At 36.9% G+C, this 25,993-nt stretch overlaps 1 protein-coding gene across 1 annotated transcript; it reads left to right on the top strand.

Annotated features, from left to right (window-relative positions):
• The first annotated feature begins 570 nt into the window (after window positions 1–570).
• Window positions 571–24,068, top strand: LOC137248334 (uncharacterized). The gene is made up of 4 exons (XM_067779203.1): window positions 571–719; window positions 13,313–13,426; window positions 13,513–13,761; window positions 23,697–24,068. Exons 1-4 carry the CDS (start codon window positions 662–664, stop codon window positions 23,915–23,917), a joined length of 642 nt encoding a protein of 213 aa, XP_067635304.1. The 5' UTR covers window positions 571–661; the 3' UTR covers window positions 23,918–24,068.
• Window positions 24,069–25,993: the final 1,925 nt, after the last annotated feature.

Here is a 25,993-nt window from a genome sequence, read left to right as displayed (position 1 = left end):
TTACAAGTAAAATAACTCAGTTAATATATAAAAAATCTAACATATGAATTGGGAACACATTTACCTGTCCTAAAAGAAAATGTAACTAGATTTGATTAAGGCTAAAGAAGTGAGCAAGTGTTTAGGTTAGAAGGGTTTATTGCTTTTTAATCTAAAAATACATCGAACTGCACACAATTTTTATACAACATTAGATGTGCGCGGTTAGCTCCGTTGACGTTGCAGATGGGCTTTGTTGTATGTATACTATTCAGTGGACATCTAGGAACAACATGGAGTATATTTAAAAAAAAATATATTTATATATAGAATATTTTGAAAAATCGACTTTTTGCCAGCTAGATTGATTAAATACCCCACCGTGCGGCGCCGCAACAAATAGATACATTTAAATTTTGTAACACATTTTCGAGAAAGAAAAATTATTTTTTACAAATGGTCTAATGTACACAGGCGAAATGAATGCTTTCTTATCAAAGTGCTGATAAAGATAAAATATTGTATGCATGTATGTACGGTTATCAATTTATGATATTCATTTATGTTAATAATTTTTAGTTACGCACTTAAGCTCAACGAGTTGGGATATTTTCGCGGAAAATTTAATATTTTATTGTTAAAGTTAAACACTATGTACTTGTCAGAGAAAAAAAATTAAGCAATGAAGTTCTACGTGTTGATATTTGTCGCTGTGGCCTATTTGGCTTACGCGCATGCGGGTAATGTGAAACTAATAAATTACACTGGATCACAAATTTCAACTTTTTTTCTGCACCCGAGACGCCATTATGAAATTCCTATGTAAAATCACCCCCTGATTCCGAAAATCAAGATTATTTTTAATTCTATGGTAACGTTTTTGAGATATTTACGAATTACCGTTATTTCAAAAAAAAAAAAAACTTTAAATCGTTTTGGAATTGCTCAATTCGTTCTTGAGATATATATGATTAAATGGACCCATTTTTTTTTTGAAATAACGGTAATTCGTAAATATCTCAAAAACGTTACCATAGAATTAAAAATAACCTTGATTTTCGGAATCAGGGGTTGATTTTACATAGGAATTTCATAATGACGTCTCTGGTGCATTTTGGCTCTAAAACAGCGTTATTTAACAAGTACATATGTATGTGTCTCCGGCCGTTGTCAATATATTTGCAAAATTTTGAAGCATAAGTACAGTTTCACTCGATTGTGCTTTTTCGTTCCATTGTAAAATTTTGATGGAAAGAGTTAGCAATTTTTGATATCGACAATAAGCATGAGTTATTAGAATGGTGAATATCACAGTAAAATGTGAAAGTTTGGTAACAATGAACGAATAACCAAGTATTTTCCCAAAGGAAGAGTACAAATTTGATCAGTATGACGGGTATAAAACGGCAAAATTTGCTGTTCCCAATGAAAAACTAAGTAATTGGCAATAAGTCCGCGAAAAATGTACAAAACAGGCGTGAGTGAGTACCAAGTACTCGTGAAATTCGATGTGTAAACAAACAGGTGTGCGTCTGGAAACTAATTTGTATACCAGCTGTACTTGTACACAGGGTATTATAACTTTGATTGGATAACGGTTGGTTCTACAGGTATAAAGGAATCAGGATAGATATCGACTTCCATACATAAAAATCATTAGTATCGAAAAAATTTGATCAAGCCATGTCCGTCCGTCTGTCTGCCCATTAACACGATAATTTGAGCAAATATTGAGATATCTTCACCAAATTCGGTATTCGGGCTTATCTGGACCCAAACTAGATTGGTACGAGCCGTACCGTGCGCATCTAAAAGTCTCTTATCAAATATCAACAGAAATCAGCTGTTCTATCAATCAATTATGGGGTATGAGAGCAACTGCCGGTAATGCAGTACAAAAAGATTTCTTTATGTACTCACAATCGTTTATTTTTAGAAAATTATTTTAATAAAATATAGCTAAACAAAAGCACTACGACCAAAATTGCCCAAATCTCGCTAACAGTTTGAATCTCCATCTTTACAACCAAAACTTTATTTATATGAAGATTTTGATTCCAAATAAGAGCGAAAAAGGGACTCGTACATAAAAACAGCAATTAGAAATAATATATATGATTGAAAGTGAACCAATTCGGACCACTTTTTCGATATCGACAATTAAAAAAAAAATATGGAAAAATTAGATAACTTAAAAACGAATACCACTAAGCTAATGAAATTCAGTAGGTGGATTGATTTTATGACGTATGTAAAACATAAAATTCAAACCACCACCCACATTTAGAAGAAGAAAATTTGGAAGTTTAACAAAGCCGTAAATCCATAGCCGTTTAAGGTATTACATTGAAATTTGGCAGAGACACTCTCCTTGCCAAATTATATAGACTGAGTGAAGATAATCAAAATCAGTTAAAGTTTAACGCCCACTTTTCCTAAAGGTCTAACCTTAACAAGGTTTGCAATAACTCTATGGTATTTGACTGATATTCTACTTAAACAAATTTTGAAAATTGGGGTGACCCGCGAGATTATTGCGCAAGCTTAAAACACCATTAACCACACAAAGAAAACAACAACAGCGTTTCAATTGCACAGCTGTTATGTTCGGTTTCACCCAACATTAGACTTTCTTACTTGTTATAAGTTAACTAGAGCCCAGGGATTAAAGTCAAAACACAACAGAGGAACTTTATCAGAAACAAGTAGTTCCGTGATTTTTGATAAGAGCTTCGTCGACTTCTTATAACAACCATGTGGTTTTATAATCGGCTTATTGTCGATGACGAATAATTATTATCGACTCATCGGTTGTTATTCCGAGTCATCGGCTTTTTATTGGTTTCCTAGCGGCCTGTAATAGAAGGGTTAAACATTTGTCATCAGTTTAATATTAAAGAAATCGATAAATTTTCGATATGAAATCAATACATTTTTGATAACGAAATAGATAACTTTTCATATTTTTATATTGGGTTCCGATCGATTTGTAAACTTTTTTGTGTATTTTTAAGCTCGTTCGATCTAAATGGGTTGAGTGCAAATAAAACGAGTTATTTCACCTTACGGCCCAACGTTTCGCCAACTTTCCTTGGCATCTTCAGGGCGGATCTATATTTTTAACAATAAAACATACCAAACAACAACAGTTAATGATTTAAAATAATCCCTAGAAGAACATAGTTTCATACACCAATAAATTGAAAACATTCACTTACATTGGTATTTAAAAATTGAATCTAAAATACGAATTTAGACATTGATTGTTGTCATTAAACTAAAAAACTGATTTTTACAATTAAAAATGATACCATCTAATGTGGTACACTTGTCATACTAAAACTAACTAAATAATATTAAAGCTCATAAGCATAATAGGTAGCTAGCCGCGATACCGTCTGTGTCCTCTTTCTTGTTCATCGTTTTATCTCTGTTTTGTAAAATCCGTAAGCTCTCTAATGTGTATCGTGTTTTTTCTTTGGCTTCCTTGTCTATAATTTTCGTGTTTGCAAAATCAATGTTGTTGTTGTTGTTGTAGCGATTAGGTTACTCCCCGAAGGCTTTGGGGAGTGTTATCGATGTGATGGTCCTTTGTCGGATACAGATCCGATACGCTCCGGTAACACAGCACCATTAAGGTGCTGGCCCGACCATCTCGGGAACGATTTATATGGCCACATTGAACCTTCAGGCCATCCCTCCCTCCCCACCCCCAAGTTCCATGAGGAGCTTGTGTGTTGTTGCGTGTTGCGAGAGAGCTGTGTTTTGTTTTTGCTTCCTAATATCAGCTTCATGTTCGGCTATTCGCGTGCCCAATGCGCGCTTAGTTGTGCCTATGTAAATTTTATTGCAACTTTCATCGTTGTTTCCTTTGCATTCTATTTTATAAACCACGTTGTTTTGTTGTTCTATGTTGAGTGAAGTTTTTGTTTTTGTGAATCCTCTCGATAACTAGTTAGATCGGTAGGCTATTGTGATATTTTGCTGTTTAATTATGTCTTGTGCTAGATTTTCTGTTAGCCTGGGAATGTGAGTGACACTATGGTATTGCTTTGTTTCTTTATTGGTTGTTGTTGGTGATTGATTTGGGGTCTGTTGGATTTCATGTAATTTGTATTGTATTAGGTCCGATATGAGGTGGTTTGGGTAATTATTTCTTTTCAGCGTCATTCTTATTTTCTGTATATTAGCGTCATGAAATTGGCTATTGTCAAAACTTTGTTTATAAAATTTTCCATTACACGCCGATAACAAATTGGTAGCACTCCGATAGCAAATCTATAAGTTTCCTAAAACAAATCCTTTTTATAATGTATCGAACACTTTTTGATAACAAATCGATACATAAGAAATTCATAACAATTCGATAACGAATCGATAAAATATTGATAATTCTTCGATGATAAATCCAAACTTTTTCATAACCTCGATGGAAAATTGATTTAATTTCATTTAGTTAATTTTTTAAATTTTATTATATTTCAATTTATTTATTTTTTACTTTATTTTATTTTTTACTATTTCTTTTTATTTTATTTTACTTTATTCAATTTTATGTAATTAATTTTTTTTTTCATATTGTTTTATTTTGTGTTATGTTATTCCTTTCTTATTCCTTTAATTTTCTTTTAATTTTTTTTTAATTTAATTTAAATTTTTTATTTTTTGCACTTTATTGCTTCATATAAATCCAACAAAATAATGTGCAAATATGTTTCAACCAAGAAAACCCTAAAAACAGACACTTATTTCAACTTAAACTTGAATACCTTGAATACCACGAGTTTTGTTTTTTGTAAACATTTTTTGTAGCAGTAATATAAATCATGCGTTTGTTTATTTCTCCTCTGGCTCTTTACTTCCAACGAAACAGCAGTGTATACATCTGTTCGAGCACTTGCATGCACATAAATTGAGTATATGCTCAGATACTTCAATTTTCCCTATTCAGTATTCCCCTATGCGGTGGTGAGAGATGTTTACACATCAAAAAGGAATATTGTCGGTATTTAGTCTATACTTATCCGTGAAACTTATTCATCTAGTGTCATATTTATTTATATTAAAACTTATTTCTTTGGGAATAAAAAAAAAAAACTGAAAAAGAATTTAGGTTGACATGATAACCTAAAATGTGAAAAGGTAATCGTTTGTCACAAACTTACAAATAAAATACGGTAATTTTCTGTTAATCTTATCTTGCGATTTTTTATGTCGATTTGTATGTGTACAATGTTTAGTATTTGTTAAAAAATTGATACTAAATACACCTGAGCAAATAAATACGAAAAACGCACATAAATTAAGTTTGACAAATATTGGCACCTAATTTTCATTTCGACCCAAAAATTAAGCCGTTTAAATATGACTACTAGGGTGGTCCTTATAAATCCAATAAACGGCTTTTTCCAGTCTAACCACTTTAAACCTAGGTTAAAAATATCTTATATTAAATCTTAGCCCGATTTGAGATACTTAAGGCGACCGCCGTAGTTTGGAGGTAGTGTGCTCCACACAATGAAGATCCTGTGGTTAAGTCCCGGGCAATGCAACATCGAAAATTGAGACGTGAGTTTTTCTAAGCACAGTCGCCTTTCTCAGTGAAAATTCGTCTACCTTGTAGATGCCGTTCGGAGTGGGCATAAAACATGTAGGTCCCATCCCTCCAATTTGTAAGAAAAATTAAAAGGAACACGACGCAATTTGGAACAGAAGCTTAGCCTAAAATCTCTTCGGAGGTTATCATGCCTTGCATGTATTTATTTATTTTTATTTAGGGGCTATCGACAAACTTAAAATTCAATTTGAGTAGCGGTCTCCGCCCACCACACACAAGGTCCTGGGTTCAAGTCCCGGGCGAAACAACATCAAAAATATATAAAACATATTTTCAATTGCAAAAAAAGATTTTTGTAAGCGGAGTTGCCCCGCGACAGTGGCTTCTCAGTGAAAACTCATCTGCCTTGCAGCTGCTGTTCGGAGTTTACATACAAAATGTAGGTCCCTTCGCCCCAAACATGTCAAACATCCGTCAAAAATGTATTTTTCATTTTTTATAGTTGGAGATCAGAAACTTTAAGGGTTGTCACATAGTGTTTAAAGTATAGATTTTACATTGAGTCTTCATAGGACAATCTTAGTTCGGGTGCCTTCAGAGGACGCCTTAACCATTTCCAATAGGGACCAAAACTTATGTGTGATATCGTCAACTAATTTATGATCGATTTTGAGTATCGGGCTTAAAAAAAATTCAATTTGAATATTGTGAATCTCCATTAACTGTCTCCAATTAATTTGTGATATTTTTGACTTTGATATTATCGTCTAAAGGGGTGAAACTAGAAAATATCGTTTATTTGATTTATAAGGACCACCCTTATGAAAAATTTTTGACGGGCGTCAAATGTTCTTTGTTAGCTAAGGAGTAAAGCTTTGCTACTTAACATGTTTATTAATATGTGGATTTCATGACCAGGATTAGGAGGTACCTCGCAAAGCCATTCGAAATCAAACTAGACAACTGCCTATCGCGATATTTCTTAAATGTGTGGGTGGAGAGATAATTTTACCAGCAGGTCTAAGCCGCAAAGAAACAATTTTTTAAACGTAATATGTTAATATAATACAGACGCCGTGGATTCTACGTTTTGTGACCTCACGTAAATTATGGGTCTTGCAATGAACTAAAACAAGACGAAGTACCTGTTGGCATCGAAAACTGGTGACACATATATATGTATGTTTCGAAACGGTGAAGGGCTATGTCTATTTGGGGGGCTTAGAATATACCCGCGGCAGGTATGCCTGTCAAGAGGCGACTAAAATACCAAACTGATACAAGTGGTTGTGTAACGGAACCCTTTCAAGGGGTTGCCAGCGCAATATATAGCTTCTTCAACCCAATTTTCAACCTCAACTACCCGTGGCGAATCCTATTTCTTTAACAGCCGAGCTCTGGCGACCAAATTCCTCATGGATCTAATGGGTGGGAGGGCGGTATTGCCTAGAAGGTTTCATGTAGCCATACCAAATGGTTCCCGAGATGCTCCGCTAGTACCTTAATGGTGCTTGTTACCGGAATGTACAGGAACTGCATCCGGCAAAGGACCATCAACATCGGTAACACTCCCCGAGGAGGACCTTCGAGGAGTGTCCTTATCGCTGCATGAACAACAACAACATGCCTATTTGGAAACCATTACTGGAACTTGGCAACAAGAGCTACTTTGAAATGCGAAGACAATTGAAAAATAAAATAATCCTCTCTCGAACAAAGATTAGGCTTTTCCGTCTCACATCTTATCTGTTCTGATGTTTGGCGCGGAAGAATGGACTAGAGAAGATAGGTTGGCTTTGGAGGTATTCAAAGGAAAAGTTCTCCATAAGATTTGTGGTTCTCTCCTTAAAGCCAACGTTATATAGAAAGAAGTTAACAGCTAAATTCGCTAAGTCGTCTCTAGTCACTATAAGATGCATTTTGGGGTAAAAATCAGTTTTGGGACAATTTGTTATTCTGCACGTTGTCTCGCATCCCTTACAAAACCGATCACTAACATGTTAGCTGGTCCGGTGAATAAATAATTATCACTAGAAAGCATTGGAATATAAGGAGTGCTTCTTAGAATTTTTTTTATGATATTGCCGGAAGGTGTACATTGAAATACATCTAGCCCTAACCAGATGCAATTGCAGGAAAATTACTTCGCAGTGGGGGCTGTATGAGGCCATAAAATCGGTGGACAGGGGAACGCCGCAGAGCGGGGTATTGTCACCGGTGCTATCTGGTTGAGCGCCAACGCGGAGAAGTCATATAATGTCATGTTTACTAGGAGGTATAAGGCCATAGAGACACCTTGTACCAAATATCTATGACTAATTCTAGACAATAAGTCGTCGGGTAAACTCAACGTATAGGAGAGAGTGAAGAAGAACTTGACGGCACAAAGGAATGCTGGCGTATACGTGGGGTCTATAGCCCTCTCTCATTGGATATTTACAGTTACATTGTGGTTACAGTGGTGGTAAGCCACTCAAAAAAGAACGTACGGCAAAAAAATAGGAGGGGGTATGTAGGCTATCAATGCTTAGTAGAGCGGAAGCCCTAAAAACAACCTCGACGGTTGCATTGTATGCCATTCTGCACATTACGTAACTGCAACGAGACTTAATGCCGCGGGGAAGCTACCTTGTTGCATATCTGCGCTTTTATGGGTTTCCTAGGTCCTATAAAGCTTCCAGTATTTCCCAAGTGGACGGAGTTATTTTATACCACTGGTCCTGGTTTTTGATAGGGGTTTTCAGTTTGGTCCTTGAGCAAACTTCTGGTAACACTATGGACTCATTCAGTCTAAGTGGGGTCCTCATGAACCTTAACTAACCTAAACTATGGCTTAAACTGGCACTCAAAAAAAGATATTTACAAATTAATTAGGAGGACAGCATATATTGAATGATAAGCTTCATCAATCCGTTGGAAGAAAATTGGTCCCAAATTATTAACTTTTTTAAAGATATGGAAAAGTATAGACTTCTTGTTTAGATTTTGGGCATGAATCGAAATATTCATGAACACGCGCAACTTTATATCAATGACAAGTGTTTAAATTCTTTGGCAACAAAATAGATAACGAAAATCTTATCTTTTTAAAGGCGCGGAAAGCAAGGTGCGAGATGTTTGTTTAAAATTAGATTAAAAGTCGTTTGCCGTCTCAAGTCGTCCAATACGAATAAATAATTACTTTTTGACACTTACTAAGTTGGAAAAAAAGCGAACTTTCGCTTTTAATATAAAACTGAAACCAGTTATTTTCAACGCTATGAGGCCTGCGCTTTCTTTGCTGCAAAATACGAGTTTTGTAGAAATACTTTCTGGGCCGGCGCGTACCTGTTCTTTCGATCAAGAAATTTGCTCCCACAGAGTGTGAATATTAATCCTCTTCCGGAGACATATTTTCTCGAAACCTCGAAGGTCATCTTCTCCGCCTTCGACAGGGTTCATTATTCCCTGTTAATACCTCTCTTGTTTGTTGAACTTCGTTATGTTGTTGTTGTTGTAGCAATGCTCGCCTTACCTAATAGCCGCGACCGATCACAAATTGTCATCAATATCCTCTAACGGGAGTCCAAGGAAACTTGCCGTTTCAACAGTGGTGGACCATAAGGAAAGGGGTGTTAGAGGCGTTGGTTCCACATTACAATTAAAGAGATGGTTGGTGTCATGTGGGGACACATTGCAAGCGGGGCATACATTTTGTATGTCGGGGTTGATTCTGGATAGGTAAGAGTTTACCCTGTTACACTATCCAGAACGAAGTTGAGCAAGAGTGACACGCGTTTCCCTGGGGAGTATGCGTTCCTCTTCCGCGAGTTTTGGATAATTTTCTTTAAGTACTGGATTCACCGGGCAATTCCCGGCATAAAGGTTCGACGCCTGTTTATCGAGTTCACCAAGGACCTGCTTGTGTTTTTTCACTTCATACGGCTGGGTTCTCAGGTGCCGTATTTCCTCAAAATGCTTACGGAGATGACTCCTTAAGCCCCTAGGCGGTGCTGGTTCATCGATCAGATGTCTGTTGGGATGCCCAGGTTTCTGGGTATTCAACAGGAACTGCTTGCTCAGCATCTCATTTCTCTCCCTGATGGAGAGTATTCTCGCCTCATTATGCAGATGGTGTTCTGGAGACATTAGAAGACAGCCCGTGGCGATTCTGAGAGCAGTATTTTGGCAGGCCTGTAGTTTCTTCCAGTAGGTAATTTTTAGGCTTGGCGACCATATGGGTGACGCGTAGCACGTAATCGGCTGGCTAATTGCTTTGTATGTAGTCATGAGCGTTTCTTTATCTTTTCCCCAGGTACTGCCAGCGAGGGATTTGAGGATTTTGTTACGGCTCTGAATTCTCGGAACAATTGCGGCTGCGTGCTCACCAAAATGTAGATCCTGATCAAACGTCACACCCAAGATTTTGGGGTGTAGGACAGTCGGTAGCGTAGTGCCATCGACGTGAATGTTCAAAATGGTCTACATTTGGGACGTCCTTGTTGTAAATAAGGTCGCGGAAGATTTAGTCGGTGATAATGCCAGGTTTCGCGAGAGATCAGGGAGGTAGCCGTTTATTTTATTGCATAGCGCATCGATCTTTGGGCCTGGGCCTGTGGCCATTATTGTGCAGTCATCGGCGTAGGAAACGATTGTGACTCCTTCCGGTGGTGAACGTAGCTTAGATATGTAGAAATTAAACAAAAGTGGGGATAGGACACCACCCTGTGGCACCCCTTGTTTAATTCTCCTTGGTTTTGATGTTTCGTTTCTAAATTGCACCGATGCCTGCCGACCACCCAGATAATTTGCGGTCCACCTTTTAAGACATGGGGGAAGGGTAGACCCTTCCAGGTCTTGCAGTAACGAGCCATGGTTGACCGTATCAAAAGCTTTTGATAGGTCTAGCGCAACGAGTACTGTTCTATGGTGGGGGTACTGATTTAAACCGCAATTTATCTGGGTGCTAATGGCATTTAGCGCGGTGGTAGTACTATGGAGTTTTCTGAAGCCATGCTGATGAGGGGCTAGCTGCAAATTTGCTTGGAATTAAGGGAGCAAAATGGCTTCAAGCTCTTTGCCACTGGCGATAGGAGAGATATCGGACGATACGACTCACCTATGTTAGCTGGTATCCCAGGCTTTAGTAGCGGGACCACCTTGGCCATTTTCCATTTCTCGGGTATGACAAAGGTGGAAAGAGACAGGTTGAAGACTTGCGCTAAATATTTGAAACCCTCTTTCCCTAGGCCTTTAAGCATCGGCATGGCTATGCCGTCTGGGCCCACTGCTTTGGATGGTTTAGCACGACCAATGGCGTCCTCAACCTCTCTAGCGGTGATGGTGATTGGTGACGCGCTGAATTTGTGTTTATGTGCGTGTCTATTGGCTCACCGTCTATCTTTGTCGACCGTAGGATGCATTATATATTGTCGGCAGAAAGCGCTCGCGCATTTTTTCGCATCCGACAGCACTTTGTCGCCAAAGGCGATGTAAACTTTGTCTTTGTGCTTAGTCGGATTTGATAGGGACTTTACGGTGGACCAAATTTTACCCACACCGGTAGAGAGGTTACAACCTCTTAGGTGCTCCTCCCATTTCGCCCGCTTGTGTTCACCCACAAGCAATCTGATGCGTTGGTTTATATCCCTTATTTGGGGGTCGCCTGGATCAAGCTGTCTTATAAGGTCACGTTCTCTCGCTAAGTTTGCGGCCTCCGCCGGGAAGTTGGGCCGGATTTCGGGAATTCTCCCGGCGGGAATGAAACGTGCCGAGGCGGATTCAATGACCTTACGGAAGCCACGCTCCCCTTGGCGGGCATCAGTCGGGATAGGGAGGGCAGCAAAGCGGTTGTCTGTAAAGGATTAATATTCTTCCCACTTTCCTTTTTTGAAGTTTATGAAAGTGCGTTTTTAGTGACGATGAAGTCGGCGCTACGCTCGATCGAAATAAGTATGGGCAGCTGGTCGGATGCCAATGTTACCATCGGCTGCCAGTTGACGCAGTTTACGAGTTCTGCGCTCACGATTGAGATATCTGGCGAGCTGTGACAGCTTCCTACCATACGTGTAGGGGCGTCTCCGTTTATTGTGCAGAACGTCGTTTCTTCTATTTGATCCGCCAGCATCTCACCCCTACTGTCCGCCCGCAAGTTTGAATGCCATAGATCATGATGGGCATTGAAATCGCCTAAGATAATGCGATTGTTGCCAGTGAGTAAGGCCCTTATATTAGGGCGAGATCCACTGGGGCAACAGGTGGCAGGAGAGATGTAGATGTTCATGATTTCTAGGTTTGCATCGCCTGACCGGACAGATAGGCCTTGACGTTCTAAGACATTGTCCCTGCGGTCGATGCCAGGATAAAATATATAATATTGCACAGAGTGGTGTATGATAAACGCGATGCCGCCTCCATTTCCGCTCTCGCGGTCTTTCCTGTGGAAATTATACCCAGAGCAGGTCTGCAATGCAGATCTTGCTGTGAGTTTAGTCTCTTGAATCGCAGCAATGCGGATGTTGTGCCGCTTCATGAAATCGACTATCTCCGTAATCTTCCCAGTTAGTCCATTACAGTTTAACTGCAGAATTCTGAAGTGCATAAGGGGAGACGCCGCCACTCTGGGGGTAAGTGACGGGTGACTACGCCTGGGTTGTGGAAGGCCAGGACGCAATTGCTGTTATGGCCCTGGGACTGGGCGTCCTTGGGCAAGCATTGGGGTACCCGGATGATTTGGGTTTGCGACCTGGCAACATGGCGCGATGAAACCCGTCGGGGGGTTACCGTCGCGGAGACCAGAACATCTAGGAAAGTGGCACCACCCAAGGCAGGAGCTGCATTGGGCGGATGTCGCAAACCTATATATTCTGTGCTGGCAGACGGTGCAAACGGAGGTAGGGACTAAGAGTCTGTTTCCCTGACCTGCACGATTGCTGCCGGAAAAGAGGGGGGGAGAAGACGGGGGCAGGGGCTGATGCTCAGCATTGCTACCAACTCTACTACGAAGGTAGTAGTTATGCGTGGTATCAGCTGTTTGAGTTGTTGGCGCCGTGGGGCGCGGGCAGCAGCGGGTACTTGTTGTGGCTTGCTGAGCAGCGGGGCTGCTGGGAGGTAGTGGGGGGGGGGGGCGCTTAGGCGTAGACTACGGGACGCCCTTGGGCGTGAACAGCAAGGAGCCACAAAAGATTTATAAAAGTTACGTGGACGTCGGGTTTTGGGATCAAGCCCAGAACAACCTGTCCGATGCAACCATCCCTTACACGAGACACACTAAACAGAGTATGACCGTCCTAAAAAGATTCTTTTCTGGCAGATGCAGCAAACCATTTCTCAGGACCGGGGTCAGGAGACGGACCCGGATTGGATTCGATGCCTTCCCGGAGTAAGAGAGTATGGAGCAGTCCTGCTGCAAGGAGCTGCTGGGAGGATGACAATTTGTGGGAGGGACGAAACAAATTAAAGGGGGTCACACTGAAATGACAGTCCTTGGTCGGGAAAAATCCCGAGTCGCTCCGGTACATAGAACCGACTGCCTTGGGAAGCGTTGGACTTCGTTATCCTGTTTTTACACAGACCTGGATTACTACGACTGCAGCTTCTCGAAACCTAAAAGTTCTGCTTGTACAACTCTAACAAGTAGACAAGAGGAAACAGCGGATCAGCACTAGCTAAGTTCTATGAGCGCGTCTGTTTTGAACGGCATCGTCGAATGCATTTGGACGATGAATATTCAGTCGCCTCATCAAATACATAGTACAGCAGCCCTGTTTCATGAGTTTTCTTTTTTTTTTCTTTTAGATGCTTGTGTCCAATGCAACTCAGCTAACGACCCCAAATGTGCTATAGAACCGGAAAACTATCTTGCTAAGTCTTGCAGCGACAATAAATCTGTATGTTATACACGGGTCTTCAGTAAGTTTCTTTTGAATAAAGTAATTATTTAAATATACCAATTAACACATTTATAAATTCCATTCATTCCTTTCTTTGATAATTAGACGGAAATACAATTCGTGGTTGCGCTTCTGAGTTGGACAATGAGACTGCCGCCTCCTGTCACAATGAATTGGAATGTTTGATTTGCTCGTTTGCCGAAGGATGCAATCGTCGTGTGTTTCCATTGAGTCGTACGCAATGTCTCCAATGTTCTGGCAATTCAACTGGCAATTGTGCCATTAATGTCTTTTCAAAACCGACAGTTTGTCCGATTTACAAATTGGGCGATAAATGTTTTATTAGAGACGATGGTAAGTATTTAAAAAGCCAACTTTTAATGACTAAGGGCCATTTTCATCATCTTCTGTTAACTCTGACTGATACTTTATATGACCGCAATCGAATGATCTGTCTCAAACGAAGTTCCAGTTACTGCTGCTTTTTTAGTAGCTTCCAATCCTGAAAGTAAGGATTGATCAAACTGGGATTGGTCTCAGATGAGTTTGTTTTAATTGAACTTGTGAAGAGGTGGTTCGGATTGTATGTTAGATGCAAGCTCGATTAATAAGAGTTTATTGTATTACAGTATCTACGCTCCTCTACAACAGGTGTTGATTGAGCTCCTATTACGCCTTGGTCGATGTTATGGTGATAGAATGGGACAAACCGCAGAAATCCTAAGAACGGTGTTATGATAGACTTTCATCCAATGCATTTTTAAAGGGCAAGCTAACATTAAAATTTTAGTTTGACTGGCAGTCGGCTATGCAGGAACATCGAGGTGTGAATGTAGTTGTAGACATATTTTCCATGCCCACGACGAGAATAGAATGGCCGCGGAGTTAATCGGTGACAAGTTTATTAGTATTATTGTTACTATTGATCAGTCATTAGCTTATCTTAGCTGCTTTCTTACATAATGGAGTTACAATTTACAGAAGTCAAACAAGGGTGAGGATAGTGTACCAACTCGCTTTATATCTAATTAAATTCAGCTTGATTTAACTAGTACTCCTAAATTCTACTGAATCCTGCCGAATATTCTTGTTGTTGTCGTTGTACCGATAAAGACACTCCCCGAAGGTTTTGGGGAGTGTTATCGATGTTAATGGTCCTTTGCCGAATATAGGTCCGGAACGTTCCGCTAACAAGCACCATTAAGGCACTAGCCCGACCATCTCGGTAACGATTGAATATGACCTGATTGAGCCTTAAGTGCTTCGTCCCATTCAATTAACGTTGCTAACGAATTCTCATCGAAATAGTTTAAACGAGGTCCAAGGAAACTGACCGTTTAAACTACGTTGAACATTACTGTTAGCGGCGTTGGTTGCACGTGCAGAACATATATCGTGTGTATGTAAGTAAGATCGAAGTTGAACCAGAGTAGCGCGCGACTCCCTAGGAAATCTGCTTGCCTCAACTGCAAGGATTGCATATTAGACTCTGAGACCTGCATTGCCGGGGCTCGTCAATATAATTTTCCCACTGTATGTGCTGCTTTCTAAAATGCCGAATGTCACTATGGTGCTTGTAGGGTTCTTATTAGTTTTATTTAACTTTGTATTTTAGTTACTTTGAGCTTTGTAATTTTAAAATGTTTTATCAATATTTTAATTTTCAATATTGATTTTTCAATTTTTAAAAATTTTGATTGTTGTGAAAAATAAAAAATAAAATAGACGCATACATTTAGGCGTTTTAAAAAATATAATTTAAAGTTTCGTTATACAATAAAAACGTGGTTTCAATTACTACATTGGCGATCTCTGTCTATTTTAAAAAATTGTGTGTGTGATCATACAAATATTTAAAAACAATTTTAAATATATAAATTATACGGGATTCATAAACGCAACTGTAGTTATTATGGAACATTCTTAAATTAAAATTTTGCAAAGGAAACGATTTTTCCTGTTCATTGCAGTAACTTGGTGGGGTGGAATTATCAAAAACGTTTTTATTTTGAGGTCATATTTGACCAAGATAATTCAGACGGCTGTTCAATTCGATAAAAATCGCAATATAGTGCACACCGCCACAATTAATACAATTTGTATTAAAAAAAAAAACTAAATAAACAATATAACTCAATGAAAAGTATATATACTCAATTTAAGTCGTATCATAATCGATATTTGCTTCTAACACCTGCTATGCATTTTTGATTTGGAACCTACGAGTTCTTTGAGCAAAATTCATCTATGCGTTTGTGAGAATGAAACGTTCTATTAAAATATTTAACTTAATTAAATCACATAAAATTAACGAAAGGTATTAAAAAGGAGGTCCACATTTGTCAAATGCAAATGCTTCAAAACAGTGAAACAAGCATCAATCAATCTGTAAGAGGCTCAATCCTTTCTAAAGCCATTGCATAATTTCATCAATCAATTTTAAAGCCATTGCACAATACATTGTCCAATTTCATCAATCAATTTTAAAGCCATTGCACAATATTAAAACCATCGTCAAATTTCATCAATCAATTTTAAAGCAATTACACAATTTAAAAGGGAACAAAATTTTGGAAGAAGAATTTTGAGGTTGGTTTGTTTTAAGTTAAATATATATATATTGTTTATTTAAACAGTTATTATAAAATATAAATATTTTTTTTTAATATTGATATTTAATATTTTACTAAATTTGTAAACTCCTTCTTCAATTTAGTTAAAATGTTTCATTCTCCACGACACAATACACACACTTCTACACTCACACAAAATTTAAATGATTCGCTTATTGATTTACAGAATAATTCTTCTCAAGAAGAATTAGAAAATCCATATGCAAATCAAAATAATTCTGAAATTTGTGCTACATCTGTCAAACTTCCACAATTTTGGACTAGTTGTCCAGAAGCGTGGTTTATACACGCTGAAACACAATTTAGCACCAAAAATATAACTCAAGAGAATACCAAATACGAACATATTATAACAGCACTTCCACAAGACGTAATAGTAACAATTTTAGATTTTATCCAAAACCCTCCCCTCACTAACAAGTTTAGTGAACTCAAAAAAGTTTTAATAGAAAGACATTCTCTTAGTGAAAATTCAAAGCTTGATAAAATCTTAAATGATTCTGAAATGGGTGATCGCAAGCCCTCTGAATTTTATCGGTCATTAATTTTGTTAGCCGGTTCAAATTTTAGTGAAAATATTTTAAAGAGAAAACTTCCCAAAAATTTAAATGCAATTTTGGCTGGCTCAAGTCTAATAATATTAATGAATTAGTAAAATTAGCGGATAACATTTTTGAAGTTATGAATAAAAAAGAAGTTTTCTCAGTAAATACAATATCAGCTACAAAAGCTCAAAATTCAGTTATTGAAAACCTAGTTAAAACCACTTCTTTAATGTGTGAAAGTTTTCAGAAACTTTCTTTGGAGTTAGCAGAAATTAAAACAGAAGTGTATCGGAATAAATCTAGGTCACGTTCTAATTCTAGGAATAATTTTAAAAATTCTTTTAGGCATCGTTCTAACTCGCGTTATAATCCCAATTGGTTGTGTTGATTTCACTACAAATTTGGAAATAATGCTAGAAGTTGTGAACAACCTTGTTCTTATAACAAAAACAAAGATTCAACAAACTAAATTCTTCCGTTGTCAGCAGCGACGAACAACGGAAATTTAGAATTTTCGACGCGTCGCTTATTTATTTTTGATAGAGAAAACAAACAAAATTTTTTAATTGATAGTGGAGCAGAAATTTCGGTATTACCCGCGTCTAAATTTCCTCTTACGAAACGTTCAGACATAATTCTCACTGCAGCTAATGGCTCAACAATTGCCACTTACGGGAAAAGGCTTTTAAACGTAAATTTAGGTTTAAGACGTGAATTTCCCTTAACATTTGCGGATATAGCCAAGCCAATGATTGGCGCTGATTTTCTTTGTAAATATGGTCTTCTTATTGACATTAAACATAAACGTTTAGTAGATCCATTAACCAATCTCTCAGTTAATGCAGTATCTTACTTTTGTGATATTCTATTACCTAAATTATTTGTGGTTCACAATAAATTTACAAAATTATTAAGAGTTTCCGTCACTTGTTTCAGAATCAGATTATACTAAACCTGTTAAACATACAACAGTACATCGACTTGTAACAGAAGGTAGTCTTCCATTTTCTAAGCCCAGGCGCTTAGATCCGGTAAAATACAAAGTCGCGAAAATGGAGTTTGATTTCTTAGTTAAAACAGGCATTTGTCGGCCTTCAAATTCTTCAGTAGCATCACCACTTCACCTTGTACCTAAAAAAGAGTTGAATGATTGGCGTCCATGTGGTGATTTTAGAAGATTGAATATTGTAATTGTTCCCGATCGTTATCCCTTACCTCGCATTCAAGATTTTAATATGAACCTTCGTAATAAAAATATATTTTCAAAATTAGATTTAGTTAGGGCATATCACCAAATTCCTAAGGCTGAAGAAGATATTTATAAAACTGCTATTACAACTCCTTTCGGTATGTGTGAATTCATGAGAATGCCTTTCGGACTTAGAAATTTTGCACAAACCTTTCAAAGATTCATAAATGAGGTAGTAGGTGACTTAGATTTTGTATATGCTTACATCTACGACTTACTTATTGCAAGTAAAGACGAAGAACAACATTTAAAAGATTTACGTATCCTTTTTCAACGCTTTACAGAGTACGGTTTAAACATTAAACCAAGTAAATGTACTTTTGGTGTAACAAATATAGATTTTTTAGGACATAACATTTCTGGAACAGGTATTCGACCTTCCGATGAAATGGTATCAGCTATTCGCAATTTCGAACGTCCAAAATCAGTTAAGCAGGCACAGAAATTTATTGGTATGGTAAATTATTATCATAGATACATACCAAAACTAGCAGAATTTACAAACAAAATTTATTATCTAATTAACAAAGTAAATAAGAAACGTGACAAAACTTTGGTATGGGACGAGAATTCGAATGAAGCTTTTGAATGCATTAAAGATAAATTTGCATCTACGATATTGTTAAATCATTTTAACAAAGATGCGAAATTATCTTTAACAGTAGATGCATCTAACACAGCGGTTGGGGGCGTTATACAACAAAATTACAACAATAAAATTGAGCCCATTGCATTTTTTTCTAAAAAACTTTATCCAACTGAAATTAAGTATAGTGCTTTTGATAGGGGATTATTGGCGATTTATTTAAATATAAAACATTTTAGATATCTTTTGGAAGGACGACAATTTACAGTTTATACGGACCATAAACGTTTGACTACTGCTTTAAATTCAAAAACTCCTAGAAAAACGAGACACTTGGAATTTATAGCACAATTTACTGATGACATACAATACATTAATGGAGAATCCAATGTTGTGGCAGATACGCTATCTAGAGCTTTTGAGGTTAATGCAATATATAATACAGAATTGAATTTTAAAATTTCACAAACAGAACAACAAAAAGATGACGACTTAAATTAACTTTTATCTGATTCTCAATATCTAAATTTAAAGTTAATTAATATTCCCATTTTAAATTTTAATATTTGGTGTGAAATTTCAGGAGAAACCCCTAGGCCATTTGTACCGAGTAATTTGCGAAGACAGTATTTGATATTTTACATGAAATAGCACATCCGGGTACAAGAGCTACACGACGGCTCATAGTTAAAAAATATTATTGGCCTAATATGAATAAGGATATTAATGTTTGGTCAAAAGAGTGTCTTAATTGTCAAAAGTCTAAAGTTTATCGTCATACAAAATCCCCTGTTGTCAAAATTCCTATTCTTTGGAATTTGAACACATCCACTTAGATATAGTTGGGCCATTATCTATTTCAAAAGGACATCGCTATATTTTAACGATTATTGAAAGATTTACCCGTTGGCCTGAGGCATATGCATTAAAAGATATTTCAGCAACTATAATTGCAAATAAGTTTTTTAGAGAATATATTTCTCGGTTTAGAGTTCCGTTAAAGATAACAACTGATCAAGGTAGCCAATTTACATCGAAATTGTTTTCAGAGTTAACTAAATTACTTGGTAGTCACCAAATTACAACATCTGCATATCACCCTCAAGGAAATGGTATGGTTGAAAGGTTTCATAGACAATTAAAGACTACTGTAATAGCTAGAGAGGACACAAATAATTGGTAAGACGAGTTACCTGTCATATTACTTGGTTTGCGATCTATTTACAAAGAAGATATTTCGGCTACACCAGCGGAAATGGTTTTCGGTCAGAATTTACGTTTGCCAGGGGAACTTGTTGTGCCATCAGCTAAAAATTTCTCATCAACTGAAATTTTAAGTAATTTACGTGAACATTTTCGAAATGTTAGATCAAATTTAAGTCATCATAAAGATTCTGATACTGGAATTTACGTTCCACAAGATCTTCAAACTTGTAAATTTGCATTTGTTCGAGTCATTAATAAACATTCACTACAACAACCATATGAAGGACCTTACAAAATTGTGGAAAAAGACCAAAAATGTTTTAAACTTGAAATAGATAATAATATTAAAACTATTCCTACTGATAGATTAAAACCTGCAATAATTGAAACAACAGACACAAACAACACCAAGAATTTACATAAAAAGAGAGTTACGTTCAATTTATTTAATATTAAATTTTCTTGAAGGGGGAGTAATGTAGGGTTCTTATTATTTTTATTTAACTTTGTATTTTAGTTACTTTGAACTTTGTAATTTTAAAATGTTTTATCAATATTTTAATTTTCAATATTGATTTTTCAATTTTCAAAAATTTTGATTGTTGTGAAAAATAAAAAATAAAATAGACGCATACATTTAGGCGTTTTAAAAAATATAATTTAAAGCTTCGTTATAAAATAAAAATGTGGTTTCAATTACTACAGTGCTAACAATATTTGCCTGGGTCACAGGGCTGCTTCATCTGTTGGCTCTCTGGTGAAGTCCTACGCAGCAGCAGGATATTAATACCGAGTTTTAATACTTACGGAGCATATGTATAGCGTGTAGGGTGATAGAAGGTGGAGGAAGATTTGGCAGTTGTCATATCGAACGCCCTTAGCTCCAGTGAGCTCCAGGTTGTATTTTGGAAGTACACAAGAAAGGGGGCATAAAAGATGGCCCCTTTTTGAAATAGTACTTAAATTCATACTTTTTAAATAATCATAAAATACAGAAAGGAGTGTACGTAGCTTGATTATTGAGCAATTTTATCATAAAAGTTATGAATTGAAGATTGCTTTATTGAATTTTTAGACGTTTTAAACTTATAAACTTCTTGTGAACGCATCAATTTTGCTGGTAATACTTTAGGACAGAGGTGGAATGCTTATAAACGAGCAAAAATGTCGGCAGAGGTGTCGAAAAACACGTTTTTAGCTCGATATTGATAACCTGAAAGTTTATACATATTTTACTGATGCCAAAAGATATTTGCAAAATTAGCGTTGAAACTTGTATGTAGAAAGGTGTTCTACCCCCGGTTTTGGAGCGGCCAGGGGTGTTATACGGATTACTGATACCGAGGTAAAAACTTGTCTTTTGAACTCCCTCTCGACATTTTTGGGCGTGTAATAACAGTCTACTCCTATCATGGAGTATTAAAGAAAGCAGTTTTTAATATATTACATCAGGGTAAAATGTTTTTGAACACACAACAGGAGGACGGACAAGGCAGCAGGTAGATAGATTTGGTGGGACATCATGAGCATGTTCTAACGAGCTAATGTCTACATTATACATCGCACGTTTTTGTTTTAACGATAAAGACACTCCCCAAATGCTTTGATAGTCCTTTGCCGGACATAGATTCAGTCGGTACGTTAAGGTACTATCACAACCATCTCGGGAACGATTTGATATGACCAAGTTGAACCTTCTAGGTCATAGTAACCTCCTCACACAGGCAGAAAAGCTTCTGATAGTCATTCACCTGGAAATAAGACCATCATGGGCGGCTGACTTATAGATCAATGGTATCATTATACAAAGGTGTAATGTAACAATAATCCCCGCCCTGGGCTCGGAAACCCGCCACATAAAACGACATTAATACAACAATTAAAGCAGAGTTACTAGGTTTAGAAAAAGCGTGTAGCTTCCTATTAGAGAATCGTGTAAGCGGCGGTAAGATATGCCTATACTCAGACAGCCGAGCAATAGATTTACCTAATACGTTCGTACTGGCGTATCGTTAGAGATCTAGGGAAAATGGTGACTTCAAATTGAGCAACGGAGTTGACAAAGTTCGTACGGGTTATCAAGTTATGCCAGCTGTTACAATTTGCCAATATTCTGTAGGGGAATTTTATTGTTCATGGTCCATAAGGTCGGTATTTGCTTTATTGCTGCGCTATGGTGGGGAAGAGATGTTATCCCGTGCAACATATCATAGAACATATGTAAATGAGTTCAGTCACGCAGTTTCCGCTTTTGTTTAGATTTCATTTCTGAAAACATATTTTAAAGAATAAATATCAATTAGAAATCTGTTTCTTAATATACGCAACAAAACTCACCTTAATTTAAAGACGAAAACATGCAAATTTCTTTAGTTCTGCAATTAAATAAAATCTTTTTCTGAATTTTCATACAATTTTATAATAGAAAATCAGAGCAAAACAAAACTGGAGAAAAACAGTTATGCCGTTGCAATTTTTTAAACAAAATTTGATATGTGTTGTTTTTAGTACACTTTTTCCATTGAATAAAATAGAAGTTTTGTAGAGCAACAACATTCTTATTTCTAAGGGCGTTCAAGATGGCGGCGTTAGAGCGAGAAACTGCTTACATCCGCCACCTTCTATAATTCCATCATGGTGTAGGGTGCTGATTGAGATAAGATGAAAGCAAATACTCCAGTTAAAACAGTTCATTAGACATGTGCATCTTGTTCTAACCCCACGGAAGGCCAGAAAGTATTTCCAACTCTTGGAAATTTTGATTATAATGTCGTCCTGTAGCAGTGTCAGCTCATCCTGCCTCAGGACCTCTACGGGGTAACACCGCATTTTACTATTTGAGTATGGCATCTACTCCGACGATATATGGCCTCTTTTCCACTTCAGCGACGGCTGTATAACATGGTTCTATGCGGAAGAGTGTATGTGGTACAATTCTGAACGCTCTTATAACTAGTGCTGCAAAAGTGCTGGCTGTGCCGTAGAGTGTTTTCCTCAATGCTTGATGGTAGGAACAGGTGGATTTTTTGCTCCGTTCCACATGTGGAAAAGATTTTGAGTTAGCGACTACGGAGTTTGCTTTGCTTCGCTAAGCCTTTTCTATCTTTTGTGATCTTAAGCCACCTGGTTTCAATTCGTAAGAGTGGTTGTCCACGTTTTCGTATTCGCCTCCCTATTCTTCTTTGTCTTCGTCTTTATATTTTTCTTAGTTTTAATATTTGTTTCCTTCTTTCTCTTCGATGTTGACTTGCGTTATGGGAGCGTGGCCAGTTCGTTTCCGGATATGTAAGCCCTTAACCCATAGCCGTCTTCGTTTTTATCTCTGTTTTCTTTTTAGTAATCCTTTTGACTTGATGATTATACTTGTGTTTGCCTTTTTTCTTGTTGTTGTACCGATAAGGACACTCCCCGAAGGTCTTGGGTTGTGTTATCGATGTTGATGGTCCTTCGCCGGATGCAGATCCGGTACTTTCCGGTACCAAGCCCCACCATCTCGGGAACGATTTGTTATGACCACATGCGACCTTATAGGCCATACCTCCCTCTCACCCCCTAGATCCATAAGGACTTCGGGGTCGCCAGAGCCTCGGTAGTTAATGTAACTTGTTCGCCTCGGATAGGTGCGGTTGACAATTGGGTTCGGCGAAGCTATATATTCCGCTGGCAACCCAAAAGGGTTGCTCTACACAACCCCTTGAATCTATTTGGTATTTTAGTCACCTCTTACGAGAGGCATACCTGCCGCGGGTATATTCTGATTCCCTAACCCGCTGGGGATCTAAATTCCTGCTCTTTTTTCTTGTCTTTATTTGTCTTCGTATTTCTCCTGGTAATTGACTTAATTTTGTCTTGGTGTTCGTTACTGTCGTCTTCTCCTCCAAATTTTTTACCGTTTGCGTCTTCCTCTCCTGATTAGTCTTCGTATTTTCTCCGTCTTCTAAGGAAAATTTCATCAAATCACCAGAAAGTTAAAGTTAGGAACGAGAAATTTTTTGTAATTTTTTCGAACTGATTCCGAAAACCTCATATCACGAAAGACACCATTAATGATCTTTCAATTTCTTTTGCAGGAAAAAACAAAACGGACTCCTTTCAACGTGGCTGTCTTTCTTCTGTCCAACCTAAGAAGCTCTGTGTAAATGAGTCAAATTGCTTTGTATGCGAAGGTGTCGGCTGTAACTTCCTTGCCGCCAATAGCGATCAGATTCCACTTGCACGGGATGGTTCCGCTTATGTAAGCTCATCCATTGCCTTACTCGCTGCTGCTTTGATTGCGTTGCGATCATTTTAAAAAAAATATTTGAAATGAACTTTTAATAAATTTATAATATTTAATATCATTTTTTTTATTACCAAAGCAATATCTTATATGTATTTAATATGTAAATATATATAAATACTTTTTTTGTTTTTAATATAAATTAAAGAGATTTTGAGAATAAGCGCACGGAGAAGAAATATTTTCAGAAATATATAGAGAATACACCAAAAACGAAAATCCTTTTCGATACAGGAAATGGTAAGCAAAATTGCTAGCAGCTAAGGAAATATAAAAACAAAAACAAAAAAAAATTAAAAAATATATAAGAGAACACATGTGTCGACTCTATGTGCATGTTCGAATGTGCACATGAAAATTACTTTTAATTTTATGAAGTGTGATCAAAATAATCTTGCCACGCAAAATGTTTGCCTCAAATGGTTGACTTTTCCCTTCTCCCCATTTCGCTTTATTTTCTTGGGAATATAATGTTTGGTATTTTACAGCTCCATCAACATTTGTAATTTCATAGGGAATCATGTGCATAAGTAGTGCATAAGTGAACAAATTAATGTATGCAAGAAAGTTGAAAGTTTTTAGTAAGGTGATCAATTTTTAAATTTTTTTTATTACCGACAGACCTAAAACATGGTCTGCCCGAACATTTACAACATAGTAAATTATCTCCCGCCCTTCGTCTCTGTTGCTCCATCTTATTCTTCTTCCTTCTCTTTCCCTCTGCCACTTCTTTCCTTATTCCTGTTCCTACTCCTATTTCTATAACTTTTTCAATACCCATTCCAACTAATGCCCTTATTCCCATTCCCATTTCTATTCCTTTATTCCTATTCCTATTTCCGTACCAATTCCTATTCCTATTTTTATTGCAATTGCAATTTCTATTCCTACGTTCATTCCTATTTCTATACCTATTTTTAATCCAATTCCTTTTCATATTCCTATTTCTATTACTATTCCTATTGTTATTTCTATACCTAACTATGCCTGCTTCTACTCCTATCCTATTCCTATTCTCTTTCCTATTCCCATTCCTACTCCCATTTCTATTTCTATCTTTATTCCCATTTCTATTATTCTATTCTATTTTTATTGCTATTGTAATTTCTATTTCTATTTTCATTCCTATTTCTATACCTATTCTTAATCCAATTCCTTTTCCTATTCCTATTTCTATTACCATTCCTATTGTTATTTCTATACCTAACTATGCCTGCTCCTACTCCTATCCTATTCCTATTCTCTTTCCCATTCCCATTCCTACTCTATTCTATTCCTATCTTTATTCCCATTTCTATTCTTCTATTCTTATTTTTATTTCTGTACCGATTAATATTCTTATTTTTATTGCTATTGCAATTTCTATTTTTATTCCTATTTATATACCTATTCTTAATCCAATTCCCTTTCCTATTCCTATTTCTATTACCATTCCTATTCTTATTTCTATACCTAACTATTCCTGTTCCTACTCCTATCTTATTCCTATTCTCTTTTCCATTCCCATTCCCATTTCCACTCCCATTTCTATTCCTATCTTTATTCCCATTTCTATTCTTCTATTCTTATTCCTATTTTTGTACCGATTCATATTCTTATTTTTATTGCTATGCAATTTATATTCCTATTTTCATTCCTATTTCTATACCTATTCTTAATCCAATTCCTATTCCTATTCCTATTTCTATTACCATTCCTATTCTTATTTCTATACCTAACTATTCCTGTTCCTACTCCTATCCTATTCCTATTATCTTTCCCATTCCCATTCCTACTCCCATTTCTATTCCTATCTTTATTCCGATTTCTATTCTTTTATTCTTATTCCTATTTCCGTACCGATTCATATTCTTATTTTTATTGCTATTGCAATTTCTATTCCTATTTCTATACCTATTCTTAACCAATTCCTTTTCCTATTCCTATTCCTATTTCTATTACCATTCCTATTCTTATTTCTATACCTAACTATTTCTGTTCCTACTCCTATCCTATTCCTATTCACTTTCCCATTCCCATTCCTACTCCCATTTCTATTCTTATCTTTATTCCCATTTCTATTCTTCTATTCCTATTCCTATTTCCGTA

This window comes from Eurosta solidaginis, chromosome 4 (assembly GCF_040869045.1).
Source record: "Eurosta solidaginis isolate ZX-2024a chromosome 4, ASM4086904v1, whole genome shotgun sequence".
NCBI classification, from domain to species: Eukaryota; Metazoa; Arthropoda; class Insecta; order Diptera; family Tephritidae; genus Eurosta; species Eurosta solidaginis.
This window is presented reverse-complemented; position numbering and strand designations above follow the sequence as displayed.

Excerpts from the sequence above, each read along its gene's own strand:
- LOC137248334 (XM_067779203.1), top strand. The coding sequence starts at position 662 with ATGAAGTTCTACGTGTTGATATTTGTCGCTGTGGCCTATTTGGCTTAC. Across the intron at positions 720-13,312 it reads TTTGGCTTACGCGCATGCGG|ATGCTTGTGTCCAATGCAAC; the intron begins GTAATGTGAAAC and ends TTTTTCTTTTAG. Across the intron at positions 13,427-13,512 it reads ATGTTATACACGGGTCTTCA|ACGGAAATACAATTCGTGGT; the intron begins GTAAGTTTCTTT and ends TTTGATAATTAG.